Source organism: Gnatocerus cornutus, chromosome 3 (assembly GCF_029298725.1).
Source record: "Gnatocerus cornutus isolate USDA-ARS CGAHR chromosome 3, icGnaCorn1.1, whole genome shotgun sequence".
NCBI lineage: Eukaryota > Metazoa > Arthropoda > Insecta > Coleoptera > Tenebrionidae > Gnatocerus > Gnatocerus cornutus.
This window is the reverse complement of record NC_142235.1, coordinates 14,769,904-14,788,911: the sequence shown is the minus strand read 5'-3', so window position 1 is coordinate 14,788,911 and position 19,008 is coordinate 14,769,904. Positions and strand designations below refer to the sequence as shown.

The 19,008-nt window shown below is 33.2% G+C and overlaps 5 protein-coding genes across 6 annotated transcripts; 1 reads left to right on the top strand and 4 right to left on the bottom strand.

Moving 5' to 3' along the window:
- Positions 1-2,147: 2,147 nt before the first annotated feature.
- LOC148177335 (WSCD family member AAEL009094) lies at positions 2,148-7,123 on the bottom strand. 2 transcript variants are annotated; one of them, XM_088032324.1, is made up of 5 exons: positions 6,871-7,123; positions 6,496-6,811; positions 3,118-3,316; positions 2,812-3,063; positions 2,148-2,756 (listed from the first exon to the last, which is right to left on the bottom strand). In XM_088032324.1, exons 2-5 carry the CDS (start codon positions 6,613-6,615, stop codon positions 2,422-2,424), a joined length of 906 nt encoding a protein of 301 aa, XP_087888450.1. In that variant the 5' UTR covers positions 6,616-6,811; positions 6,871-7,123; the 3' UTR covers positions 2,148-2,421. The 2 variants fall into 2 exon arrangements, with proteins under 2 accessions (XP_087888450.1, XP_087888449.1); XM_088032323.1 differs by having other exon boundaries at positions 3,118-3,319; positions 6,871-7,122.
- Positions 7,124-10,350: 3,227 nt separating this feature from the next.
- On the top strand, positions 10,351-12,341 carry LOC148177334 (cytochrome P450 9e2-like). The gene is made up of 4 exons (XM_088032313.1): positions 10,351-10,724; positions 10,768-11,263; positions 11,303-11,759; positions 11,812-12,341. The coding sequence occupies exons 1-4, from the start codon at positions 10,525-10,527 to the stop codon at positions 12,246-12,248; spliced, it is 1,590 nt and encodes a 529-aa protein (XP_087888439.1). The 5' UTR covers positions 10,351-10,524; the 3' UTR covers positions 12,249-12,341.
- Positions 12,323-13,305, bottom strand: LOC148177333 (uncharacterized). Its single transcript, XM_088032325.1, has 2 exons — positions 13,204-13,305; positions 12,323-13,149 (listed from the first exon to the last, which is right to left on the bottom strand). The coding sequence occupies exons 1-2, from the start codon at positions 13,268-13,270 to the stop codon at positions 12,332-12,334; spliced, it is 885 nt and encodes a 294-aa protein (XP_087888451.1). The 5' UTR covers positions 13,271-13,305; the 3' UTR covers positions 12,323-12,331.
- Positions 13,306-13,680: 375 nt separating this feature from the next.
- Positions 13,681-15,773, bottom strand: LOC148177332 (uncharacterized). The gene is made up of 2 exons (XM_088032318.1): positions 15,637-15,773; positions 13,681-15,434 (listed from the first exon to the last, which is right to left on the bottom strand). The coding sequence occupies exons 1-2, from the start codon at positions 15,643-15,645 to the stop codon at positions 14,007-14,009; spliced, it is 1,437 nt and encodes a 478-aa protein (XP_087888444.1). The 5' UTR covers positions 15,646-15,773; the 3' UTR covers positions 13,681-14,006.
- Positions 15,774-17,077: 1,304 nt separating this feature from the next.
- Positions 17,078-18,865, bottom strand: LOC148177331 (uncharacterized). Its single transcript, XM_088033313.1, has 2 exons — positions 18,767-18,865; positions 17,078-18,716 (listed from the first exon to the last, which is right to left on the bottom strand). Exon 2 carries the CDS (start codon positions 18,704-18,706, stop codon positions 17,078-17,080), a length of 1,629 nt encoding a protein of 542 aa, XP_087889439.1. The 5' UTR covers positions 18,707-18,716; positions 18,767-18,865.
- Positions 18,866-19,008: the final 143 nt, after the last annotated feature.

The window sequence follows — 19,008 nt, the reverse complement described above, 5'->3', positions numbered from 1 at the left end:
CCCGTTGGATATCTTCTAGATACTTCTTTTAATTTTTTCTTTCTTTAGTTTCGTTATATTTATTTCATTAAAACATTTAGATTGTCTTTGGAAATTTCTTTTAGTTTCTTCTAGATTCCTTACAAGTATTTGCTCTATCGACTTTCTGTAAATTTTATTTAGATACTTTCTCTCTAAAATCTTGATATTTTAGAGATAATTAACTTTGGATTTTTTCTAGATACATAAATATTTGGAATTTAAAATTTATCAAATTATATTTTTGATTCGTCTCTCTTTCGTTTTTGCTCATTTTCCTGTTTTTTTTTATTCTGAGCTTACGTACTTTAATACTTTTTTTTACATTTTTCTCAGATTTTTTGGTTCTATTATATTTTTTTACATTCTTCTTGGATTTTCTACATTTTCTCTATTTTGTGTGGAAAATTTCTTTAAATTCTTCAAAGTCTTTTTTTCTAATTATTAGAAGTATTATTTTTCATGAATTCTGTTTAGAGTCTGTTAATTTTATGTACTTTTATAAATTCTCGTTATTTACGATTGTTTAGAAAGTAGGCACTTTTTAATTGCATATCTGTTTTTATAAATTAGAAATGGAGAACAATTGAATATAAAATGTTATAAAAAACAGTTTCTTCATGGCATTTGTGGCCTTAAGTACACTCAACTTGTAACTTAAATAACTATTATATTCCAGGTTTTCTTTAGATTTTTCTTACATCATCCATTTTTTTTTTAGATTTCCTTAGACTACTAAGTTCTCTGATTTTTCTTGTGGCTAAATTTTCTATGCGTTTTCTTAAGAATCTCTAAATTATTGTATTTTAGATATTCTTGAAATTTCCTTAGGCATATTTTGCTTTTACTCAAATTTTTTTTTTTAGATTTTTTTAGATTGGAAAAATATGTTTATATTTTAAATTTTTCTTTTTTTTCTAAATTCTGTATCATTTGTCTTTAATTTTCTATTTCTATGATTCTTTTTAGAATTCCAAGATGTTCTATTCTATCTATTAGATTTTTTATATTTTATTCTGTATGTATGTATTTGAATTCTTCTTTGATCCTCTGATTCCCTTTAGAATTTTCCAATATTATCTTAAATTTTCTTTAGATTCTTTTTCTATTCTTCTTCAAATACTTTTTATAATCTTTCTTGGATGCTCAAGAAATTTTCTCGGCTTTGTTTAAATCTTCTAGATTTTTATTAGATTGTACATACATTCTCTTTAGATTTTCTCTACTTTTTCGTTTTCTTTAGATTCTCCAACATTTGGATTTTCTAGATTTTTAGATTTTCTCTCGATGCTCATTGTGGATTTTGCCTCGATTGCCAGCATATTCTCTAAAAATATTTTTGAGTTTTCTATTTATTTATTTGTTTTTCTTTTTAGATTTATCTTAGATTTCTTTTATATAGTCTCTAGTTCTATTTATATTCAATCTCACTCATTTAACTCATTAGATTCTTTACATTTTCTTCATATTTTGATTAAAATAATCTAGAACGTTCTTGGATTCTCGATTTTAGCCCGATTATCTTTAGATTTTACATAAATTATTTTTAGATCCTTTTAAATTTACTCAGTTTTTTTCTGTCTTCTGTTCGATCTTTCATATCTCTCTTAAATTTTAATTATATTCTTTATACTTTCTCTAGATTCTTTAAATTCTCTTTATATTCCTATAATTTCTGTCTAACTTTTTGAGATTTTTTTTGGTTCTCTTTATACAAAGTGTTTATAAATGTTTCTAGCTTTAGAAATGTCAAAAAAAATTGCCGCTCGTTATAAATAGAGTTTAGCTTTTCTCAACTGACATTTGTAGATAACTTTAATCATACAGCAAAGATAGTTCTAGTTCTAGTTCTAGTTTGAAGCCTCAAAATCAAAAAAATTGACACAAAACAGTAACTGAAACATCGTTGACTTAACTGACCATAGTCAAACAAAGCGGCAAAAGAGTGCGCGACAGGAATTTCAGAGCCACCTTTGATGCTAGAAATATGTATAACACCTTGCATTTCTCTTTTTAATAATAATAATAATAATTTTCTTGGAATGGATTTTCACTAAACGCCGGAGCCAAATTCACGACTATTCTTTTTTTGAAGGTGACGGAAGTTAGCTCTTTGATGAAAAAGAAGGTTTATAAAAACACAAACAAGCTCAACTTTATTCCGCTGATTAGGCCTAACCTCGGGTTGATTGCCACTGTTTCGTTTAACTGTACACAAAATAGGAAAACGTCATCGCTACTACAAATCTTGGTCTTCTAGTACGTCCTATGGTACAATAACAACAATTTAAAAACGCCAATTGCAATAGCAACGTCGTCGAAATAATAATTTTGGCCGCAATTTAGGCCCCCCTCGATTCAGTCCCGTTTTATTGTCGCAACGTTTCGACCGAATCGCCGTCATCATCTTCTGCTCGGCGTGGCGAAGTTGTAAATCGCTTCGTAGACTTTTTGTTGGGCCGTTTCCAACTTCTTCTTCATTTCTTCAGAGTAAGGATCGAAGCTGAGGACTCGTCGTTTACGCCGGTAGATTCCTTCCTTCCGTTCGATTGCACATTTAAATAAAGATTCGTTCACTGATATGTCCAGGAACTCCACTATGGATCTCAAAGTGTGTTCCAAGTTGTCGACGAGCTGCTCGTAAAAAATCACGTGCGTTGGTCCGGTGAAGTTGTACAGCCAATCAAGATTGGTTTGTTTCCAGGCTTCCAGTTTGTCGGTGACGAACTGCTGCCAGACTAAAAATTGACAAGTTTTAAACGATCACACTGTATATTAAGTGTCTTTGGTTACATTTTCCCTTGGTCCGTTTGTACCGATCTGGCGAAGCGAATCCAATATGGCCACCACTTTGTCGATTGAACTCAGCTTGGATTGCAGGTCCCGGGCCTCTGACCAACAAAACGGCTTTTCCGAAAATTTTCCGGGCGGTTTGGCCCCATTCGTGAGTTTTCACTACCAGAACGGAGCCATTGGCGATGTTTTCCGCCGGGAAACCGTTTTTCAACAGGCCGTAGTCCTTGTAAACGGAGCCTGTGTAAAACCCTGCAAAAATTATTATTATTATCAGTACCACCAACATGTGGAAAAAATGAGCACCTGTTGCCTGTTGAAGGAGGTATCTCAGCCAAGTATTTCCGCTTCCTGGGAAGGAAACGAGCGCCACTGGGGTTTTAGGGGGGGTTATGTATTTAATTTCGGAACACCATTGGATTTTGGAACGACGTAAAGGGGGCCTAAGGCCTGGAATTCCATATTCGTAGTTTTTTATTTTTGAAAGTTGTTGGCTGCGATCTGACTGCTAAAAATGAAAATAATATTGTATTAAAATACAAGTTTCATTAGAAAAACGGGCTGCTAAGCGTGTGTTTTATACTATTTTTTTTACTGAGGCTTCATTTTAACGTTTTTTCGGAAAACATATTGAAAGTTCCATTTAGGGACATTTTCTTAGAACGGTTAAGTTGGTGAAACGTTAAAATAGTGCTTTAAGGAGTTTTTTAAAGCATCGGTAAGAATTAAAACGATGGTTTTAAAAATTTCAGGTAGAGGATCGAAACTAACCAAAGAATTAAAAAAAGTAAACGATAAAAAATCAGCTAAATGTTTCTATAAAAGAAGAAAAAATAAAAGAATTAATGAGAAATACAGTATAAGAAAACATGGTTCAAAAGAAGCATGCAAAGAAAGAATAAAGAATAGAATTTAATTATAGAAGATCCAAGAAAAAAATTAAAAAAATTATTCACAGAAAGAATCAAAAGAATAAAAAGAAAAAAAAGAAAATAAAAACATAATTTGAGACATCTAAAAGATTTAAAGAATACGAAAAATCTAAAGAATGCAAAAGGTTTAAAAGATGCGAAGGATCAAAAGTGTATTAAGATACATAAAGCATCTAAAGCATGTAAAATAAAAAAAAAACTAAAACATCTAAAACGAGAAATCTAAATTTTAGAAATTTTGGTTTCGAGCAAAAGTTTACAACAGTTTCTATAAAATTCTGTAATTCCCGTAGTTTTAACGCAAATTTAATGACATTTTTAGGTGTTATTACTTTCGATTCGCTTATTATTAGTTGTGTCAAGTTGGACAATTTTAGAACAAGAAAGATATCTCATAAAAACTTCGGTTTCTAGGATGATCTTAAATTTTGCAAAAGTTTTTATTTTTCTAATTCTCGTAATTTTAACGCAAAAGCAATGCAAGTTTCAGATGTTTTTAACTTCGACAAGCTTATTAAGTGTGCCAAATTAGAGAATAATACAACGAAAAGGCCAAATTTTACAATTTTTTTGTTTCTAGGATTACTTAAAATATTACAACAGCTTTGTATTTCCCGTAATTTTAACGCAAATTTAATGAAATTTTCATGTGTTATGACTTTTGATTTGCTTATTAACTGTGCTAAATTAGACAAATTTAGAACGAGGAGGACAAATTTTACACATTTTTGTTTCTAGAATGACTTAAAATTTCACAAGTGTCTATTAAATTCTGTAATTTTTAAAATTTTACCCCAAAGGCAATGAAAAATTCAAATATTTTTAGTTTCAACAAGTTTATTAAATGTGCTAAATTAGAGAATATTAGAACAAAAAGACCAAATTTTAGAAATTTTGGTTTGTAACATGCAATTCAATGAATTTTTTGAGTGTTATTACATTCGATCCGCTTATTAGTTGTGTCAAGTTAGACAATTTTAGAACAAAAAGGCCAAATTTTAAAAATTTTAGTTTCACAGTTGACCTAAAATTTTAAAATGTTTTCTATAAAATTCTGTAATTCCCGTAAATTTAACAGGAAATTTACAATTTAAGGAAATACAATATTCAGTTGTTTTTATTTTCGACACGTTTATTAACTATGCCGAATTAGACAAATTTAGAACGAGAAATACAAATTTTATAAAATTCTCTTTCTAAGATTATTGAAATTTTACCACAGTTTCTATTGAAAGTTTGGTATTTTTAATGCAAAGAAAGTGAAATTTACTATTAATTTGATTATTAGCTGTGCCAAATTAGACAATTTTAGAAAATTTTATTCCTAGCATATCTGAAATTTTACACACTTTGCAGTAAATTCTGTAATTTTGGTAATTGTAATGCAAAGGCGATATGAAATCTTCAGGTGTTGTTACATTAAATTTTGTAATTATCGTAATTTTAATGCCAAAATAATGAAACTTTCAAGAGTTTTTACTTTCGATACGCTTATGAACTGTGTTAAATTAGACATTTTTTAGAACAAGGACAAATTTTAGAAAATTGTAGTTTCTTAGGTTGAGTTAAAATTGCATAACAGTGTTTATTAAATTCTGCATTTCTCGTAATTTTATGCAAAGGCAATTAAATTTTTAGTTGTTTTTTCGTTTCAATTATCTTATGTGCCAAATTAAACAATTTTAGAACAAGATGGACAATATTTAGAAATTTTGATTTCTAGAATGACCTAAAATTGCACAATAGTTTCTATGAAATTCTGTCTTTATCGTAATTTAATCGCAAAAGTAATGAAATTTGCGGGGGTTTTTACTTTTTATACGCTTATTAACTATGTCAAATTAGACAATTTTAGAACCAGAAGGATAAAATTTAGAAAATGTTACTCCTAGGTCAACTGAAAGTTTCCAACACATTTTATTAAATTCTGCAATTCTCGTAATTTTACGGCAAAAACAATAAAATTTGTTGGCGGTATTACCTTTGATTAGATAATTTTAAAGCAAAAAGACAAAATTTTAAAGGATCTAAAAGATTTGGTAAATCTAAAGGAACCAAAAAAATCCATTTACAGAAAGTAGAGCTGAAACATCCAAATAACACCACAGGTTGAAAAAAAAAACTGAAAAGGTTAAGTAATGAGCTACAGATCTAAATGATCTAAATGATATTTTTTCTCTTTTGTCTCTTAGATACTTTAGCTAAGAAGCAAAAAAAAGGAATCTAAATGGATCTGAAAGATCTGAAGGATCTGAAGGATCTAAAGAATTTGAAGGATCCAAAGAATCTGAAGAATCTGAAGGATCTAATGGATCTAAAGAAACTAAGGGATCTGAAAAATCTGAATGATTTGAACTAATCTGAAGTAAGTTCTAAAAATTCCATTGCAGATCAATATAAACATATGTGCATGAAGTCCTTGAAATTGATAAATTTGATTATCTCTGTTTAATTATTAATATTATTATTGCTCAATTTTTTAAATCTGCAAAGTATTTTTACCTAACTTTATCAAATTTAACCAACACTTGTTAATTAAATAAGATAACTCGTCTTGTATCGACACAACTTGTTGAAACTTAAATAGGAAAACGAAGCATTTTCAATCAAATCAAAGTTTGTCTTCCAGCGATTCCCTTGCGCGGAAATAAAATAAATGACATGTTTGCTAAAGTACACAAAGCAAGGCAAGATAATGAAACATTGGCGTATTGTGGACAAAGGACACGCCAACATTATTATTTAAACTCACCCTTCCATTTCCTGAGTTCTTGGGTTCGTGCAGAGTGACCGCTGATAGAATCAAAACGCCCGCCAGATATAAAAATAACAATATTGCCAAGATCCAATATCTAACTCTAGTGACATGCATTTGTCCATATTTTAATTGGAAGTAATTTAATTATTGTTCGGCGCGTATTTGGAAAACTTCTTTCGAATAAAAGTGGATAAAAACTTGTATTGCTTGAAATTTCGTATTCACCCAGAATAATACTGTGTTTTATGGAAGCCTGGAATTTGTTTCACGTCAATCAGCACGACTGATAAACCAAATCGCTTGCGACTGACTGGAAATTAAGAACGAGATTTGTTCGAATCGATTATTTGGGTGTTTATCGGCACTCACCTTATTTTTCGTCGAATTTTTGTGGTTATCCATTTTTAAATCGTCTTCCTAAGGGGAAGATTTTCATTTTCATGTTGTCGTGGGAGGGGAAACGTTTGTTTTTCTTGACTACATAACTGCGTGCTTAAATCGACCGAGTGTACACAAAGATGTGAAAAGTGTGTTGGTCGTAACGTTAATAGGGCGTCGTCGAGCCCACTTTGCTAGAGCGAGACGTCCCAGGCGTCGATCAGCGACACTCAAAAGTTTTACTGATTTGTCTAAATAAGTGACGAGGATTTTGCCTTTTATGGATTCGACAGGATGCTATTAGCTTATTTATTATTATTACACTATCAATGGCGTTGTTAGGAAGGTAATTGCTCAATTATTAAATCATTAGATTAGTAGAATATCGTGGTACTTTTTTTTTAAATAGACTAAAATTATTATTTTGTGGGATAACTAGTCAGTCCAATCGGAAAATTACATTTGTTTTTTATTTGGTGTTATTCCGTGGGACTCTGTCGGTCTGAAAACAATAAAAAAATCTAGAAAAACGAAAGAGACAGGAAAAATTAAAGTTACTTTCAAAGAAATTTAGAGGGATTCAAAGAGAAATTAGAAAAAAACGGTGAAATCTAAAAAGAGAAAGAAAAAAGAAAATGAATAAGATTTAAATAACCCAATTTATTAAATTCTGTAATTCGTGTAATTTTAACGCGAAAGCAATGACATTTTCTGGAGGTTTTACATTCAATGCGCTTATTAACTGTGCCAAATTAGACAATTTTAGAACAAAAAAAACAAATTTAAAAAAAATATTCCCAGGATAGCTTAAATTTGACAATATGTACTTTCAATTAAATTCTGTAAGTTTGGTGTTTGTAATGCAAAAGCAATAAAATTTTCAGATGTTTTTACCTTCAATTCCTTTATCTACTGTGACAAATTAGATAATTTAAGAACAAAAACGCAAAATTTAAAAAAAAATTATTTTTAGAATAATCTAAAATTGCATAATAGATTCTATAAAATTCTGAAATTCTCGTAATTTTAACGCAAAAGTAATTATATTTTTAGAAGTTTTTAATTTCAATACGTTTATTAACTGTGCCAAATTAGACAATTTTAGAACACGAACAAACATTTTTAGAAAATTTTATTCCCAGGATAACTGAAATTGTACTACACTTTCAATTAAAATCTGTAATTTTGGTATTTGTAATGTAAAGGCGATGAAATCTTCAGGTGTTTTAACTTTTAATTCTTCCATTTGTTGTGACAAATTTGATAATTTAATAACAAAAACAATTAATTTTAGAAATTTTTATTTTTAGGAAGACCTAAAATTGCACAATAGTTTCTATGAAATTCGTTAATGATCGTAAAATTTAACGCAAAAGCAATACAATTTTCAGGGGTTTTTACTTTCGTTACGCTTATTAAGAGTGCCAAATTAGTCAAGTTTAGAACAAAAAGGACAAATTTTAGAAAAATTTTTGTATTCCCAGGATAACTTAAATTTTACAACACTTTCAATTAAATTCTGTAAGTTTGGTATTTGTAATGCAAAAGCGATGAACTGTGCCAAAATTAGATAATTTTAGAAAGACAAAGACAAATTTTAGAAATTTTGATTTCTAGAATGACCTAAAATTGTTTATCAGTTTCTATAATATTCTGTAATTTTCGCAATTTTAACGGAAAAGTAATGAAATTTTTAGGAGTTTTTTTCTTTTGATACTCTTATTAACTGTGCGAAATTAGACAATTTTAAAACAAGAATTTTACTCGCAGGATAACTTAAATTTTACAACACATTCCATCAAATTCTGTTTGGTATTTGTAATGCAAAGGCGATGCTAAATTTTAGAAATTTTTATTTTTAGAATGACCTAAAATGACATCGTATTTTCTATAAAATTCTGTAATTATCGTAATTTTTACGCAAAATTAATTAAGCTTGCAGGAGTTTTTACTTTCAATACTTTCAATTGACTGTGTCAAATTAGACAATTTTAAAACAAGAACAAATTAAAAAAAAAATTGTTTCTAGGATGACTTACAATTTTACATTTTCTATAAAATTCTGTATTTCTCGTTATTTTTAAGATAAAATTTGAGTGTAAATGTTTACTTTTACTTTTTTTCTTAAAAATATTTGGGGGGGATAAGCTTTTAATTAAAAGTTTAAAAATTTTTTGTTTAAGGATTTTATATAGAATTAGAATTTTCTATTATTTTTAGTATGTTATAAGTTATACGTAATTATTTTTCTTTTTTTTTAATGCAAAGTCCTTGAAATTTTCAGGTGTCTTTACTTTTGGCGTGATTATTGACTGTGCTAAATTAGACAATTTTAGAACAAGAAGCTCAAATTTAAAAAATTTTGGTTTTTTAAATGACCTAAAATTGCACAATAGTTTCTATAATTATCGTAATTTTAACGCAAAAGTTATGAAATTTTTAGTGGTTTTTACTTTCGATACTCTGGGCTAACTTAGACAATTTTAGAACAAAAAGGACATATTTTAGAAAATGTTGTTCCTAGGATAACCAAAAACAACACTTTCTATTAAATGTGGTATTTGTTATGTAAAAACGATGAAATTCTTAGGTGTTATTATTTTCGATTTGTTTAATAACTGCCAAATTAAACAATTTTAGAACAAGAAGGCCAAGTTTTAGAAATTTTGGTTTTTTGGATGACTTTAAGTTTTCCAACGGTTTCTATTAAATTCTGTAATTGTTATAATTTTAATGCAAAGACGATAAAATTTTCAGGTATTTTTACTTTTATTAACTCTACTAAATTAGACAATTTTAGAACAAGAAATACAAATTTTAAAACATTCTATTCGTAGAATATCAGAAATTTTGCAACACTTTAATAAATTCTGTAACTCTCGTAAAATCGATGAAATTTTCAGGTGTTATTACTTTCGATTCGCTTATGAATTGTGCTAAATAAAACAAAGAATGAAAAGTCCAAAATTGAAAACCGATCACTTCATTTTTGCATTTTGAATAAAATCCCGTTTTTTGTTTTTTGGCCGTAAATACTTCATCTAGCGACATAAAATTCCGTGCACTCAAAGATTTCAAGCTTATCTTTCAATTCGTATACTAAGCAAAACAAATTTGACGACGCGTTCATACCGACTTGCAAAAAAAGTTTAAACATCATCGTGAATTTTACTCCAAACCGTTGATATGAAATTGCCTGTATTTATAAACTTCGAGCTGCTTCACCGATTAGCATCTAAATCCAATAAAATAAATATTTCCATATTGAAAAAAAAAATTATCGTAGGGCAATTTTTGTGGGACTTGTTTCCTCATTTGCGCGGAACGCAATAGTTTCCGCGCTCATTAGACAAAATCCTATAACAATGTAGGCAAATATTATTACGTCCACACTCCAGGGGGCCACGCCTCGGTGAAATAACTAAAACATTCTATTATTATTATTGGGAAAATTGTTTGAAAAATTCAAGTCAAGCACTTTTTTCACGCTACTCATGCCGACTATTCGTTTATCTTATTATCTTATCGGCTAAAATTTCACTCCTATTTAAGAGACGAACAGAACGTTTATATTCACGTGGGTCCAAGGACAGCAACAGTTTTGTACAGAAAATAGACCCGCTTAGTTCACGCGTAGTTAACAAAATGTTGTGGTTAATACTCGCTCTTGCGGCTTCTGCCCTCATCTACTGGTACCTAATTCGCCCCCACAAATACTGGATTCGAAAGGGCGTCCCACAAGGTAAACCAATGTTCCTCTTAGGCGACTCATGGAAAATAGTCTTCCGGAAAATGTGCCCACCGGAAATGATTCAGGAGATTTACAACATTTCTCCAGACTCCAGGTACGTTGTCAACACTCTAAACACCTTGAAGACGTCTTTGCAGGTATCTAGGGATGTACCAATTCCTGACCCCCACTCTCATGCTCCGAGACCCCGAACTGATCAAAGAAATTGGAGTGAAGTACTTCGACCATTTCCTTGACCACAAAGGGTTTGTACAACCGGACGCTGATCCTCTCTTTGGGAAGAATTTGTTATCCTTGAAGGGCCAACAGTGGCGGGAGATGCGGTCGCATCTCAGCCCTGCGTTTACCAGTAGTAAGATGAAGTACCTCTTCACTTTAATGTCGCAGAATGGTCAACAGTTCCTCAAGTACTTCAAGGAACGAAACGAAGACATCATAACTGTTGAAATGAAAGACGTTCTTTCGAAATTCGCCAATGATGTCATCGGGAACACCGTTTTTGGCTTCGAATGTAATTCGCTGGAGGAACCGAAGAACGAGTTTTTCCTCATGGCCAAAGAAGCGTCCGACTTCACGTCGTTGCGGAAGATTTTCGTCTTCATGGGTAACATTGTCTTTCCCGCGGTTATTAAAGTGAGTTCCTCAACTAGTTCAACAACAAACTCTTTTTAGTTTTTCAAGTTAACTCTCTTCTCTGACAAGATGACGCACTTCTTCACAGGAATCGTCAAAGAGAATATTGAAAGTCGAGAGAAACAGAATGTTGTACGTCCAGACATGATCAGTCTCTTGCTGGAAGCCCGGAAAAATAATCTGAAATACGAAGAAACGTCGTCTTTGCCGGACACCGGATTCGCCACCGTGGAAGAGTCAGAAGTTGGCAGAACGCAGAAGACGAAGAAAGGGGAGATCACCGATGAAGACATCACCGCGCAAGCGTTCGTCTTCTTCTTCGCAGGGTTCGATTCTGTCTCCACTCTCATGTCTTTTATGGCGTACGAGCTGGGGGTGAACCCAGAAGCACAAAAGAAGCTCATCGAGGAGGTTGACGGCGTCAAGAAGAAGTGTAATGGAAAAATTTCGTACGAAGCCATCACCGGCATGCGCTACATGGACATGGTGGTGACAGGTACTGCTTTTTTACCTTCAACTTCTTGTATCTTCAATCTTAACATTTATAGAGACTTTGAGGAAGTGGCCTACCGCCATCGCCACCGACAGACTTTGTACGAAACCGTTCACCATCGAGCCGAAAAGAGCAAATGAAAAACCGCTGCGGTTGGAGAAGGATGACTTGGTGATAATACCAATGTACGCTATACAGAGGGATCCAAAATACTATCCTGAACCTGATCGTTTTGATCCAGAAAGGTTCAACGAGGAGAATAAGAGTAAAATAGTGCCCTATACGTTTCTACCTTTTGGAGTCGGACCAAGGAATTGTATTGGCTCAAGATTTGCTCTTTTGGAGACGAAACTCGTATTTTATTATCTTTTGACCAGTTTTGAGATCGTTCCGGTTGAAAAGACCCAAATACCGATTAAGTTGAACCGGAAGGCTATTAACATGGCGGTGGAAGATGGTTACTGGTTGGGGCTGAAACGTCGTGATGTGTAAAGTGTGTACAAATAGAAACTTTATCTCTTGCAGATTGCATTTTATTGTTTTTTCTCATTGTAACTGAAAGAAAATACAGAATCTTAATTATTATCAATAGAATTTTTTTCATTGTTTAGTTTATCAGAAGTTTTAGTATTAGCTTTATCCTTTTGGGAATCATCTGATTTACTTTCCGATTCATTATCGACTTGGTTAGAGCTGCTAGCGGAATCATTTTTCACCTCGTCTCTCGACGAAAGTTGCTTGGTGTCAATTTCTGATTTGCCAGAATCAGCAGGAGTGTTGTTGTTGTCGTCGTCATCATCATCATCATCATCATCATCATCATCATCATCGTCTTCATCATTATCATCATCATCATCGTCGTCATCATCATCATCATCATCGTCATCGTTATTATCGTCGTCGTCAACATCATCATCATCGTCGTCGTCGTCATCATCATCTTCTTCATCTTCATCATCATCATCATCGTTCTTGTTTCTCTTCTTTTCCTTAATACCACCATCATTGCTAGATTCCTCAGAATCCTCACTACCTATTGATAGAGCATGTTCTTCTGTGTCCTTCTTAGCAGCTTCAGAAACCAAAGAACCAGGTTCTTCTGATTTACTATTTGCGAATTGTTTGAGCTGTTCTTCAGAATTGCTGTTTGATACTATATCTAGCTTAGACGATTCTTCACCAAGTTGAGACAATTGCTTCTCAGCTTCATCTTCATTCTTATTAGACACTCCTTTTGAAGGAAAGACGCAAGCACCCTTTTCTGGATTAAAAACTAGTTTCACTGGACATTCCTGCAGAACAAGTTCGCCTTTCAAACATTGATAAAATTTAGTACTGTCCGTTTCATCCGGAAAGTACACAATTTTTGAATTGTCACTAGATGGACATCTGTCTAAATACGAGAAATTGGTTGTCATTTTCAAGGATAAACAAGTGGAGAACTTACCATTTGATTTTGCTGTGGTGGCATTTAGGACAAGAAGTCCAAAAAGTAGTGATTTTAAGCAAAACATTGTTTTGTCTAATTCATGTTAGATTCTACCTCCCTTTATACTTTTGAAATAAATGCGCAAAAAGATTAGATATTTTTAGGTATTTTGAAGTGTCACGTTTTGATCAAACTCTCTGTAGAGTATATAGTATATTACGTAAGCAGTGAGATAAGAGGTGAATCACGTACGAGCAAAAAATGTAGTTTAGTCTCACGAGTCCAATAATTGATCGGAATTATTTTTATTTGGTTTTATTAAAATAATAATAATAGTTAAAAGACTTTATGAAAATATACAGGTGTACTATTAATTAATATCACAAATCAATACACAGTACCATCAACAAACTTCTTTAAGATGAGCTTTAACAAAAAAATCATCAGAATCTTCATTGTTTTTCTGGAGCGATCTCGAGTAATCGGTCACCGCCACTTCCGCCGCCCCCTCGTCGCACAAAAACTTTACCATGTCAACATTCCCGCGCTCTTTCGTCTGTTTTCTTATGATTTTATAAATATATTATACACAGGGTGTATAACTAAAGTAAACGTACCAGTGCCTAATTTTGTCGTAATGATTAATAATTTTTGCTAAAAAACATTTAAAACAAGGAAGCAAAGGTTTAATTTTAAAATGCTCAATTCTTATTGGTTACCAGACTATTTCTTATGATTTTATAAATATATTATATACAGGGTGTATTATCACAAAAAAACGACTATTTAAGAGTATCACAATTGTATAAATCACAGTATAATCAAAATACTTCTTCATGTTCAACTTTAACAAAAGAATCATCAGAATCTTCATCGCTTTTTGGTAGTAATCTTTGGTAATCGGCCACCGCCACCTCCGCCGCCCCTTCGTCGCACAAAAACTTTACCATGTCAAAATTCTCGCACTCTTCCGCCTCCAAAAGCGCCCTTTGTATCGCCGCTCCACCTCCATTCTCCAACAGAAACTCGATCAAATCGGTACTTTCGTTGATCATAGCCCAGGAAAGAGGCGGTTTTCCTCCACCCCCACACTTGACTAGATTCGCCTCCATCACAGTCAAGAATTTGACGATTTTCGCATGTTTACACTTCGCCGCGACCGCCACCGGTGTGTTCCCATCAACTCCAAGTTTGTCGATGTTTGCACCTTTGGAAACCAGAAGCTTGACTGTTGGGAGGTGGCCAGCAACGACGGCTATAACTAAAGGGGAGATTCCACTAGCTGAAGACTTCTTAACATCGGCGCCGTTGTTGATAAGGAACTCAACGATGGTAGTTTGGCCTTCTTGCGCGGCGTAGATGAGAGGAGTGTTTCCTTTGTCGTCGGAGGTGTTAACATTGACTTTCTTCGACAAGAGGAGTTTGACGGCTTCGAGGTGGCCGCGATGGATAGCCCACGCTAGTGCAGATTTTCCTTTAGGACCACTTTTAAAGACGTCAGACTGTTTTCCAAGAAAATATTTCATGATTTCGACGTGGCCTCGTTTTGTGGCGTTGGCCAAAGGAGTGTTACCATCGATAAAAGTGCAGTTGATGTCGGCGCCAGAGTCTAGAGCTTCTTCTATGTAGCTCATGTTGTTGGTACGGATGTTATCGTAAAAAAATTGATTCCATTTCCGCAGCTTTTGACTAAGTTTTCTTACTTCAAGCATCTTTGTAACTTCGGGATGGTTATGCTTCATCGCCGCCTCAATCGCCGCCTCCACTTCACTACGTTTCGACCCTTTCGAAAGCAAAAGCCTCACAGTTCCCGTATGACCCGCCATCGCCGCCTCCACTAAAGGGGTGTGCCCACCCCTAGACACCTTATTAATATCAGCCCCATTATGAAGCAACATCTGCGCCGTTTTGGTTTGTCCATATCGCGCTGCGTAGATTAACGCAGTGTTGCCTTTGTCGTCAACACTGTCAATATTGAAATTAGATAAAAGAAATTTGACGGCTTCGCGATGACCACGATGGACAGCCCAGTATAAAGGAGAGTGTCCTTTAGGACCACTTTTAAAAGGATCGGCGTTGTTTTGGAGGAGAAATTGCATAACATCGAGACGACCACTTCTTGTGGCGTTTGTTAGAGGAGTGTTGCCGTTGTACCAAGTGCAGTGGATGTCGGCACCGGAAGATAAAGCTTGTTGGATGGAAGGGACGATGCCAGAGCAGACGGCATCGTGAAGAGTGCGGTTCCAGTTCTACAGAAAGGAGGAATATTTCAAAATACGTAGATGCAATTATTGAATTTTATCTGTGAATTTGTTTTAATTGTCCTATCTAATCAGTAATCACCGATAAAACAAAAATATTATTAAAACTACAAAACAACATCTTCGAATATTTGCCGTTTACAACAAAACCGCTCAATTTAAGTGACCACAGGTATCATTTTTGACTTACTGTCTTCATGGTGCGTGATCACATTTAAACCACTTTTTGTAGAAAATTGTGAAACTGTCTAACGAATGCGATGAAGCGAACAGTGACGCCACGTCTGATTGTAGAAATTGGGAGAACTCGATTTTATCAGAAGCGTAGCACAACTTTGCACAAGTTGTGGGAAAATTGCTCATTCAATGAGCCATTCTTTAATGATTTTTAGTGTCAGAATAAAAGTCACTAAAAATCGTTTTCTCCAAACGTTACAAAAAGTCACTATTTTTTAATCGTTTTTAGACAATAAAGAAGACAATTGTGTTATAAGTAATGAAAAGCGCCCGTTGTCGAGGAAACACTTTTTCTGCCTAGGCAGAAAAAATACTTTTATGAGACTGTTATTATTTGATACTTTTGTATGGTACTTGCACAAGCTCACCTTTGAAACGCTTTGAAACCAATATTTTTTACAGTAAATGTCATCAATGACAACTATGCATGTTTATAGTTCAGTTTGTTACTCATTATCGGTCGTAGAAGTGAATCTTTTATTTGGAGAAAAAGTAGTATTTGTTATTTGGCTGAAAAGTGGCTTTTGTTGTCTCGAAATTTTGCATACGCTACGCTTCGCCTCAATTGTCAGACAAAAAGTACCATTTTTCTGCCGTATAACAAAATCGACTACAGTAGAACCTCGATTATCCGTGCAAGGGTGTTCGTTCGAGTATCCGTGCATTACAAAAAACACACAAATCGAAGAACAACTACTTCGTACTTTTGCTTCCAATGTTAGAAAACTAAAAATTTGGAATTTCACAAGAAACGGTTGGTGTAGTTTAATGAGATTTAAGTTAGTGCAGAAAACAAAAACAAAATTTTGAGTTAAAATTTTTGTCTTAGAATAGTAGTGTTCGCAAACATTAACAAAAATGCTTAAAATAAATTATTTTGCAATGAAAACCTTTATAACTAAGGTAACTGAAAACTCAAGTGGCAGAGAAAAAAAAAAGGAATAAATGGAACTACCAGATTTTTTTACAATAAAATAGTTACTTTTATGTAATATGTCTGATAAGAATGAATTGTTTCAATTTCATTCAGCATGCATTTAAAATTGTTATTGTTAAGATGTTAATACATTTTGTTAAATATTTTAATATTTTACATTAAAAAAACGTTATAAATAATGTTGTTGCCTTAAAAATTAAGGTTATAACGTCCATCTAATTCCGTTGTATAGAAATACACTTCAAATGCATGTCTTTGTCAAATTAACGAATCTAAAGATAAAATGCTTGGGAAAAGTACTTTTCCGCGAAGGCGCAGTGGGGTCAAAATATTTATTAAAATGCGTAGTTAAAATCAATGAAATTTCTGTGAATTAAATGTGTTTTTATGTTTTCCAGGAAAACTACAATGTACAAGAAAAACAGATTTAATAATTAAGAACAGAATAGAGAATACATTAGGAAACCTTCTTTCTTCTTTTAAATCTGCTGCAAGCTCTTCGTTTAACATGCTGCATGAGAGTGTTTTTCAGTTTTGATTTATACTCGCAATTGTCGCATTTAAACCACTGGATCTTATCCTCGCTTGTGTGAATACTAGTAACGTGGGCCACTAAATGTGTTTTCTGTTTGAATTTAGCGTCGCATTGTCCACAATAAAACCATTGAATTTCACTGTCACTTAAATGGATTGACACTTTATGTCGTTTTAGTTGCGATTTAATTTTCGCTTTATAAACGCACTGGTCACATTTGAACCATTTAATCTTCTCGTCGCTTAAATGTTTAAACATGATATGTGATTTTAAATCTATTTTAAATTTCGATTTGTAATCACACTCATGACATTGGAACCATTTAGAGTAATCTGAGTGTTTCTTCAACTTGTGTTGCACTAAATTGGCGGTTTGCTTTGCTTTGTAGGAACACAGATCACAGAGATACCATCGAATTTCATCGTCATTCAAATGTTTTCTATTAATGTGCGCTTTTAGATGTTTTGACTCCTTCGTTTTGAAGTTGCATTGGTTACATTTCAACCACTGTATCTGATCTTCTTTTAAATGAGTTCTTTTTATGTGACGTCGTATGTGAAATTTTAGTTTCCCTTTATAATTACAGTGGTCACAATAAAACCATTTAATTTCCTCGAGGCGCGTATGATTCTTTATTATGTGGTTTCGTAAAAAGCAGTTTCTATTCGTTTTAAAGTCACATTTGTCGCATTGAAGATTCTTGCCATTGAAATGAATGCTTTTGATGTGTCTCTTGAAGTCCGCTTGTATTTTCGACTTGTAATCGCAATGCTTACATTTCAGCCATTTTTCTTTTCCAGTCATATGTTGCCGTTTCATGTGTGGTACTAACTGTGACTTTTCTTTAACTTTGTAATCGCAGTGGTCACATTTAAACCATTGAATTTGATCCTCATTCGCGTGCTTGTTACGTAAATGTTTGAGTAAGGTTAATTTTGTCTTCAATTTAGCGTCGCACTTATCACATTGAAGCCACCCTGTTTCACATGGGCTCAAATGTGTTATCAAATGTCTTTTAAAATCTGTTTTATTTATCGTTTTATGATGGCATTTATCACATTTGTACCATTTGCGTTTTCGTGGTTTTGGAACGTGTTTAGAAGTGTCTTCATTTTGGAGCACTAGCTCAGTTGTGGCTTTGCTGTTTGGCCCCACTTCAGTATCTTCATTGTGAGCCTCCAATTCAGGCCAATATGAGCAATTCTTACTTGTCACATGTCTGTACCATTCCAATATAAAATAAGATTTAAAACTGCAGTAGTCACACGTGTACAGTTCCTCATTATTGAAGTTTTGCCCCATTCCATGGACTTGGCAAATGTGTCTCTTAAGCATTATTGAGAAATTTGTAGAGAAATTACAGTCAGTGCAACAATAAACTTCGAGAGAATTTCGGCAAATGAAAGGTTCGATTCCTTGTTGATGGCGCCTGATATGATTGACCATAAAAATCATGGATCTTGTCCAGAATTTGCAGACTTTGCATCGGTGGGTGCTTCGTTTTTTCGGGTTCAAAGAGGCGATTGCGGCGGAGTATTCCAAAAGCGACATTTTAGGGGTCCTGTTGCGATTTTCTGATTAAGTTGTGAAGAATTTTATGTTGTAACTCACCTAGAGGGTTGGGAAAAACAAGAAAATGAAAAAAAAACTCAAAAAAGTTGATAAAGTTGAAGCTTTCGCGTAACCTCACTTTCTGATGACATTATTCACAACTCATGTGCGTTTCTTATGACATTATTCGAATTCCACTAGACTTGCAAACGATTGCTCGATTCTTATTGGCTACCAGACTAAACGCGCTTTTTTCAAATTAAACAGCTTTCTTATGATTTTATGAATATATTATATACAGG